The 9,097-nt window shown below is 38.9% G+C and overlaps 1 protein-coding gene across 3 annotated transcripts in view; it reads right to left on the minus strand.

The window, feature by feature from the left end:
* LOC310990749 (integrin alpha-L-like) overlaps positions 1-9,097 on the minus strand; it is a 31,163-nt gene that overhangs the window by 14,197 nt on the left and 7,869 nt on the right. Inside the window, exons 9-20 of one of the 3 annotated variants that reach the window (XM_083978238.1) lie at positions 8,006-8,141; positions 7,869-7,924; positions 5,940-6,045; positions 5,703-5,833; positions 5,469-5,611; positions 4,239-4,389; positions 3,831-3,966; positions 3,694-3,749; positions 1,765-1,870; positions 1,528-1,658; positions 1,286-1,428; positions 56-206 (exon numbers count right to left, since the gene is read on the minus strand). In XM_083978238.1, coding sequence (XP_083834364.1) covers positions 56-206; positions 1,286-1,428; positions 1,528-1,658; positions 1,765-1,870; positions 3,694-3,749; positions 3,831-3,966; positions 4,239-4,389; positions 5,469-5,611; positions 5,703-5,833; positions 5,940-6,045; positions 7,869-7,924; positions 8,006-8,141 — 1,446 coding nt within the window. The remainder of the gene's footprint in view (positions 1-55; positions 207-1,285; positions 1,429-1,527; positions 1,659-1,764; positions 1,871-3,693; positions 3,750-3,830; positions 3,967-4,238; positions 4,390-5,468; positions 5,612-5,702; positions 5,834-5,939; positions 6,046-7,868; positions 7,925-8,005; positions 8,142-9,097) is intronic. The other 2 variants (XM_083978240.1, XM_083978239.1) reach the window with 2 other exon arrangements.

The following is a 9,097-nucleotide window of genomic DNA, read 5'->3' on the forward strand; positions in this document are numbered from 1 at the left end:
TTAACTGGATTAATGATGTCATAAATTAAAGTAAATTAAAGTCTTGACAGCTTACCCCAATGACAAAGCGAATTATGTTTTTTTCCTCATATCTTCTAATTATTCCATCTCTGTCCACATCACTGGGATTTCCATCTGTGATCAGCACTAGAACCGTAGTCGCATCAGGAGAGGCGCCTGCATCTGGGTTTTCCAAGATCTCATTCCTGAAACAGTGTAAATGTTGCATGTTTAACACTCAAAGTATCAAAAAGAAGAAAGGACTCGCCACACTGTAGGAGCTCCCAAATATACAAAAATTCTTCTTTTTGATATTCGTCTCCCTGGACTCAGCACCTGGCTGCACTTGGATGTGCGCGAGCCTTTTCTGTTCATCTAATACTGAAAGTAAACAAGGCTACGAACACTTCCCAGTGCAGGTATGATAATGTGCAATATGTGAAAATATTATGTAGTTTTGGTTATGATGCAATTATGTGCAATGTAAATAATACAGGTACAATGCATACAACAACTGTATAACTTAGAATTACATTACTGGGGCTGTGTTTAGCTCAGTTGGTAGAGCACCCGCCCCATGTGTTGAGGTTACAGTCCTCACTGCGGTTCGAGCCGAGCGGCCCTATCCTGTGTGTCATTCCCCCCTCTCTCCCTCCCATTTCCTCTCTCTCTCTCTCAACTCTCCTGTCCATTAAAGGTGAAAAAGCCCCAAAAATATACTTAAAAAAAGGGATTACATTACTGAATGTATATTTGACTGATTGAAACATGTTTATTTAGTGACAAATGCACTTTACTGTTATCCAGACTATTGCACTTTACGGTACAATGTACTGCTACATGCACTTTATTACGACTGATTGTACTTTGTTATTAATTGCACTTAAGGCATGTCTGCACTTTACCAGATGTTTCTACTGAATGTACTGGTCCTTTGTTTTATTATGAGTGTGATTACCTGTTTTTTTGTGTGTCTCTTTTTTACCCACGGAACATCTGCTAGGGACAACAGATGGAAACTAGCCAATGGCTACAATCTGGCATGTTTACATCATCGTACACAGTGATGTCCATTAACTTGCACTGTCCCTTTCAAATAACAATGAAATGAAGGCTATAACTGGTGATAAATTAACATGTATTATTTGTAAAATAACTCGGGTTTGAGTGTTTTGATTGTTAGTCGTTACAGTACCAAGTATTTGCTTCTATAAGTTATAAATTGTTACTAACTGTTCTAATAACAACTTGTTAGGACTTGTATGCATAATGAAAGTGGACTTACATCACAAATGTGAGGGCTTTGTGTGTGTTGGTGAGAGTCCTCATGTGGGGTTCATTCATTAGTTTCTCATGAGCTCTACCAGCTTCATAGTCATTGAAGTCAAAAACCTTCCTGTAATCTGAGGAGAACTGAACTGCTGCAAACTGGAAAATATGAAAAACACCATTTTCATATAACATTATGTGCATGTCATACAAAAGAGAAATAGAATTGCTTATTTCATGTTGCAGAAGTGCAGTGACCTTGATAGATGAGTTCTTCAAGCTGTTCATTATGTCCACTACGAAAACTTTATTTTTTGTGAATTCAGATTCAGTCATACTCGCTGATCCATCAAAAAGAAAGACCAGGTTCACTGTCTTCGTTGTGCATTCTGGAAAATTCATGGAGTGACAGTTGGTGAAGAAGTTTAGTCAGGTCAAAAACATGATGTTATAACCACAGAGAGGGGGAAGTTGACTCTGTTAAGTGTATTTTACCTTGGAAATCAGGTGTCAAAGAGGAGGCTTGCTGAAGATCATCTGGGATCTTGTAACACACACTGTTTAGGTATCTCTCATTACATGAATTGACTGCGCTGGAAACCTTGGAACATAGAGATGTGGTCAAAATTGATGATACCCTTCTAGTCAGGAAATAAAAACCCACAATTGTCACTGAAATAACTTGAAACTGACAAAAGTAAAGGGCCAAAGGACGTTCTCCCAGAGGCTTTATGGACAGTTGAGACAAAACCGGAGCTTTTTGATCCAAAACCGAAGCTTTTTGGCAAGTCACATCAGCTCGTCGTACACAGATGCAAAAATGAAGCATGCTAAAAAAAGAATGTATCAGTCGCGAAACATGAATCGGGCTCGATTATGTTGAGGGTGTTTTGAATCTGTGCAGGGTGCAATGACATCTCAAGACAAGACTACCAAGGCATTCTGGAGCATATAATTAAAAAAAATAGGAAAACGATTAAGTTAAGGGTTCTATCATTTTTGTCCATGCCAGTTTCATTCGGGTTTTTTTTTTTTAAATAATTCTGTAGAACCACAATTCAGAAGCAATGTCTGGTAGTTAATTTTCACTATTTTTTGTTTATTTATACTTTTGTCAGTTTCAAGTTATTTCAAATGTGGGTTTTTTTGTCTTTAACGCAGTGGCACCAACAATTTTGTCCACATCTGTTACGGAGTATAATGAAGTGCGTAGCATGATAAGACTTGGTAGCACAAACACAAATTATAGCTGAAAGTGATGGGAATGCCATTAGTGTAACAGTATTTTTGATTTTTTTTAAATGATACCTTGTCCTACACTAGCTGTCAATGGCTGTGTGATGGTGAGGACAACAGCTCCAACTGAGATTTTTACCAATGACTTTTAGTGTACCTGTAGGTCTGTAGTCCATTCAGATTTTGCTTGGCCTCAGCTCACTTGTTTCTGTAGTGCTCCACTATGTGTTAGGGCAGGCATGTTCAAACTATGCTACAAAGGGCCTAGTGGCTGCAGGTTTTTGTTCCATCCAAGCAGCAGCACAGCACACTTGACTTATTTAGTCAACTGATCTCAGTCTTCAGACAGTTGATTGGTCAAACTGTGTGCTCTTGATTGGTTGGAACAAAAACCTGCAGCCACATGGCCCTTTGTGGAATAGTTTGGACCATAGACATACAGTACTGTACATGTATGGTTGGACCTGTCTAGGGTGTATTCAGGTCAGGCTAATTTGGAGCAGGTGTTCCGAAAACAGGGAGTGTTAAACCCCAAAGATTGATTTGTTTGAGGGGTAATGATAGCCTAGAAATCTAGATGCACCCTAGCGGCAGCAAATATACAGTAGGCTATTTGCTCCGTAGGTGGGTCTAGAAAGGAGCCATAGGAACTTTTTGAGTCTTGAGACACCGTTTGTGTTCACCAATCACACCAATCTGTTTTGAGATACAGTTTAATTGGCTTGTCAGGCTAACGACATTCTGCTCTTTGCTCCGATTGGTCGTAGCGCTACCCTATTGCGTGCAGACGTAGTTTGAAAGACAGCCTTCATCCCGCCCCTGGATTGAGCCGAGGTCTACCGGTCGTTGCCAGACTAGACATTTTAATGATATAGTCCGGCTTGTCAGGCTAGGGTAATGATTAAATTGACATCAAAAAATCGGAGACATCGAGTGATGTCCCCTAGTTGAAGTGTTCAATATCACACTTATTGACACGTTCCTCACATGAGTCTTTATTTTTTTGTTAAAGAAAAATGTTCTCTTACTCTATTATACATATTATTTATGAACATGATCAAATACTTGGACCGATGACGCTGTTTATCTGTGTGATTTTAGGAAGCACTTTGATGATGGTACTGTGGTTTTTGGTTAAAGATTTAAATTTCAGCTGTGTCCAGATTTTATCATTTTAACTTTGCTCACCTTGTGGTTGACAACACTGAATCCACTCTGAGACATTTCACCAGCCACACTGGAGCCTAAATAAGAGAAAAAACTGGGTCATGTTTGTTCATTATTTTGTAATAAACAAAGAGCAGAAATAGATAACTGAACGTCACCTTCCAAGTTTAAGATCTTTTTGTGGAGGTTTTCCAGTAATACGCCCAGTTCAGCGTAGTTTTCAATGTGGAAGGCATATTTCTCTGATGGTTCTGAAGCAATGACCCTAAATTTATCCAGCTTAGCATATTTGACCTGAAACCAGAGCAACACTTTTTATCTCATGTGGGAGTCAAAATTGGAATCTATGAAAGTTTCACTGAGACTGACTGCAGCCATGGTGGTTCCAGTGATAATTAAAGACAAAATATTAGAATTGATGCTGGTGAAACCACGTCTTGATTGTTTCGTCCAAAATGAACAAAACAGTTCATGAATGGGTTCCTGATGATGTATACCATCTGGAACCATATTAACTGGATTAATGATGTCATAAATTAAAGTAAATTAAAGTCTTGACAGCTTACCCCAATGACAAAGCGAATTATGTTTTTTTCCTCATATCTTCTAATTATTCCATCTCTGTCCACATCACTGGGATTTCCATCTGTGATCAGCACTAGAACCGTAGTCGCATCAGGAGAGGCGCCTGCATCTGGGTTTTCCAAGATCTCATTCCTGAAACAGTGTAAATGTAGCATGTTTAATACTCAAAGTATCAAAAAGAAGAAAGGACTCGCCACACTGTAGGAGCTCCCAAATATACAAAAATTCTTCTTTTTGATATTCGTCTCCCTGGACTCAGCACCTGGCTGCACTTGGATGTGCGCGAGCCTTTTCTGTTCATCTAATACTGAAAGTAAACAAGGCTACGAACACTTCCCAGTGCAGGTATGATAATGTGCAATATGTGAAAATATTATGTAGTTTTGGTTATGATGCAATTATGTGCAATGTAAATAATACAGGTACAATGCATACAACAACTGTATAACTTAGAATTACATTACTGGGGCTGTGTTTAGCTCAGTTGGTAGAGCACCCGCCCCATGTGTTGAGGTTACAGTCCTCACTGCGGTTCGAGCCGAGCGGCCCTATCCTGTGTGTCATTCCCCCCTCTCTCCCTCCCATTTCCTCTCTCTCTCTCTCAACTCTCCTGTCCATTAAAGGTGAAAAAGCCCCAAAAATATACTTAAAAAAAGGGATTACATTACTGAATGTATATTTGACTGATTGAAACATGTTTATTTAGTGACAAATGCACTTTACTGTTATCCAGACTATTGCACTTTACGGTACAATGTACTGCTACATGCACTTTATTACGACTGATTGTACTTTGTTATTAATTGCACTTAAGGCATGTCTGCACTTTACCAGATGTTTCTACTGAATGTACTGGTCCTTTGTTTTATTATGAGTGTGATTACCTGTTTTTTTGTGTGTCTCTTTTTTACCCACGGAACATCTGCTAGGGACAACAGATGGAAACTAGCCAATGGCTACAATCTGGCATGTTTACATCATCGTACACAGTGATGTCCATTAACTTGCACTGTCCCTTTCAAATAACAATGAAATGAAGGCTATAACTGGTGATAAATTAACATGTATTATTTGTAAAATAACTCGGGTTTGAGTGTTTTGATTGTTAGTCGTTACAGTACCAAGTATTTGCTTCTATAAGTTATAAATTGTTACTAACTGTTCTAATAACAACTTGTTAGGACTTGTATGCATAATGAAAGTGGACTTACATCACAAATGTGAGGGCTCTGTGTGTGTTGGTGAGAGTCCTCATGTGGGGTTCATTCATTAGTTTCTCATGAGCTCTACCAGCTTCATAGTCATTGAAGTCAAAAACCTTCCTGTAATCTGAGGAGAACTGAACTGCTGCAAACTGGAAAATATGAAAAACACCATTTTCATATGTGCATGTCATACAAAAGAGAAATAGAATTGCTTATTTCATGTTGCAGAAGTGCAGTGACCTTGATAGATGAGTTCTTCAAGCTGTTCATTATGTCCACTACGAAAACTTTATTTTTTGTGAATTCAGATTCAGTCATACTCGCTGATCCATCAAAAAGAAAGACCAGGTTCACTGTCTTCGTTGTGCATTCTGGAAAATTCATGGAGTGACAGTTGGTGAAGAAGTTTAGTCAGGTCAAAAACATGATGTTATAACCACAGAGAGGGGGAAGTTGACTCTGTTAAGTGTATTTTACCTTGGAAATCAGGTGTCAAAGAGGAGGCTTGCTGAAGATCATCTGGGATCTTGTAACACACACTGTTTAGGTATCTCTCATTACATGAATTGACTGCGCTGGAAACCTTGGAACATAGAGACGTGGTCAAAATTGATGATACCCTTCTAGTCAGGAAATAAAAACCCACAATTGTCACTGAAATAACTTGAAACTGACAAAAGTAAAGGGCCAAAGGACGTTCTCCCAGAGGCTTTATGGACAGTTGAGACAAAACCGGAGCTTTTTGATCCAAAACCGAAGCTTTTTGGCAAGTCACATCAGCTCGTCGTACACAGATGCAAAAATGAAGCATGCTAAAAAAAGAATGTATCAGTCGCGAAACATGAATCGGGCTCGATTATGTTGAGGGTGTTTTGAATCTGTGCAGGGTGCAATGACATCTCAAGACAAGACTACCAAGGCATTCTGGAGCATATAATTAAAAAAAATAGGAAAACGATTAAGTTAAGGGTTCTATCATTTTTGTCCATGCCAGTTTCATTCGGGTTTTTTTTTTTTAAATAATTCTGTAGAACCACAATTCAGAAGCAATGTCTGGTAGTTAATTTTCACTATTTTTTGTTTATTTATACTTTTGTCAGTTTCAAGTTATTTCAAATGTGGGTTTTTTTGTCTTTAACGCAGTGGCACCAACAATTTTGTCCACATCTGTTACGGAGTATAATGAAGTGCGTAGCATGATAAGACTTGGTAGCACAAACACAAATTATAGCTGAAAGTGATGGGAATGCCATTAGTGTAACAGTATTTTTGATTTTTTTTAAATGATACCTTGTCCTACACTAGCTGTCAATGGCTGTGTGATGGTGAGGACAACAGCTCCAACTGAGATTTTTACCAATGACTTTTAGTGTACCTGTAGGTCTGTAGTCCATTCAGATTTTGCTTGGCCTCAGCTCACTTGTTTCTGTAGTGCTCCACTATGTGTTAGGGCAGGCATGTTCAAACTATGCTACAAAGGGCCTAGTGGCTGCAGGTTTTTGTTCCATCCAAGCAGCAGCACAGCACACTTGACTTATTTAGTCAACTGATCTCAGTCTTCAGACAGTTGATTGGTCAAACTGTGTGCTCTTGATTGGTTGGAACAAAAACCTGCAGCCACATGGCCCTTTGTGGAATAGTTTGGACCATAGACATACAGTACTGTACATGTATGGTTGGACCTGTCTAGGGTGTATTCAGGTCAGGCTAATTTGGAGCAGGTGTTCCGAAAACAGGGAGTGTTAAACCCCAAAGATTGATTTGTTTGAGGGGTAATGATAGCCTAGAAATCTAGATGCACCCTAGCGGCAGCAAATATACAGTAGGCTATTTGCTCCGTAGGTGGGTCTAGAAAGGAGCCATAGGAACTTTTTGAGTCTTGAGACACCGTTTGTGTTCACCAATCACACCAATCTGTTTTGAGATACAGTTTAATTGGCTTGTCAGGCTAACGACATTCTGCTCTTTGCTCCGATTGGTCGTAGCGCTACCCTATTGCGTGCAGACGTAGTTTGAAAGACAGCCTTCATCCCGCCCCTGGATTGAGCCGAGGTCTACCGGTCGTTGCCAGACTAGACATTTTAATGATATAGTCCGGCTTGTCAGGCTAGGGTAATGATTAAATTGACATCAAAAAATCGGAGACATCGAGTGATGTCCCCTAGTTGAAGTGTTCAATATCACACTTATTGACACGTTCCTCACATGAGTCTTTATTTTTTTGTTAAAGAAAAATGTTCTCTTACTCTATTATACATATTATTTATGAACATGATCAAATACTTGGACCGATGACGCTGTTTATCTGTGTGATTTTAGGAAGCACTTTGATGATGGTACTGTGGTTTTTGGTTAAAGATTTAAATTTCAGCTGTGTCCAGATTTTATCATTTTAACTTTGCTCACCTTGTGGTTGACAACACTGAATCCACTCTGAGACATTTCACCAGCCACACTGGAGCCTAAATAAGAGACAAAACTGGGTCATGTTTGCTCATTATTTTGTAATAAACAAAGAGCAGAAATAGATAACTGAACGTCACCTTCCAAGTTTAAGATCTTTTTCTGGAGGTTTTCCAGTATATCCGTCAGTCCGTAAAAGTTCTGAATGTGGAAGGTATGTTCCTCTGATGGTTCTGAAGCAATGACCCTGAATTTATCCAACCTAACACCTTTGACCTGTAACCAGAGCAACACTTTTCATTTCATGTAGGAGTCAAAATTGGAATGTGTAAAGAAAGGTTTCACTGTTTGAGGCTGAACTAAGCCATGGTGGTTCCAGTGATGAAACGTGGTGTAGTCTAATTTGTTACTGCTTTTAGGTGGGTGTTTACCTGTATCACAACTATAGTTAAATAGTTTTGTTGTACCTACTAAACTACTCTACCAAGGGGCAACTCAATGTGCTTTAGATAAAAACAAAACATTTGACTGTAAGAACTAGAAAAGGAAAAAAAAAAAAAACACACAACATAAAAACATACAATAAAAAAAATTAAATTAGTAAAAATTGTAAACATTAAACATACAATTAAAAACAAAAAAGGAGCATAAAATATAGATTTGTATTAAAACAATTAAGATCCAAAATTAGGAGTTAAAATTCTTTAAAGGGATACTTCACCCAAAATCGATAATTCACCAATTTTCTACTCACCATCACCGTCATGCCAAGGAAGGGTTTGGAGAACTTTCGGAGTTATCAAAACACTGTTGGAGTTCCAGGGGGGGTCCGGCTGGCAACAGATTTTCATATAATGGCGGCGGATAGAGTTCACTTTTGAATCGTGCAAAACACACACTATGAAACATCCAGATACCTCCATACTGCTCGTCTCTACTGACCCAAGTGTCCTGAAGCCGCCACATGAAAAAGTTGTTCGGGAAAAAATAATGTGATCTCTGTTTTTAGCCTTGTTGTAGCAGTAGCTCCCAGTGGCTCTGTTGATGTTTGTGCACATGCGTGAGATTTTGCTGCGAGATGTTCGTTCATCGTTGTAAACCATTGGATGTATGATTGAAACACGGAAGAACATCTCGCAGCAAATCGCGCAGCCAGCTGGGAGCTACTCAACAGAGATCAAATTATTTTTTTCCGAGGAACTTTTTCATGTGACAGCTGTTGCCAGTGTTGT

This window comes from Trachurus trachurus, assembly GCF_905171665.1.
Source record: "Trachurus trachurus genome assembly, chromosome: 1".
Taxonomy (NCBI): domain Eukaryota; kingdom Metazoa; phylum Chordata; class Actinopteri; order Carangiformes; family Carangidae; genus Trachurus; species Trachurus trachurus.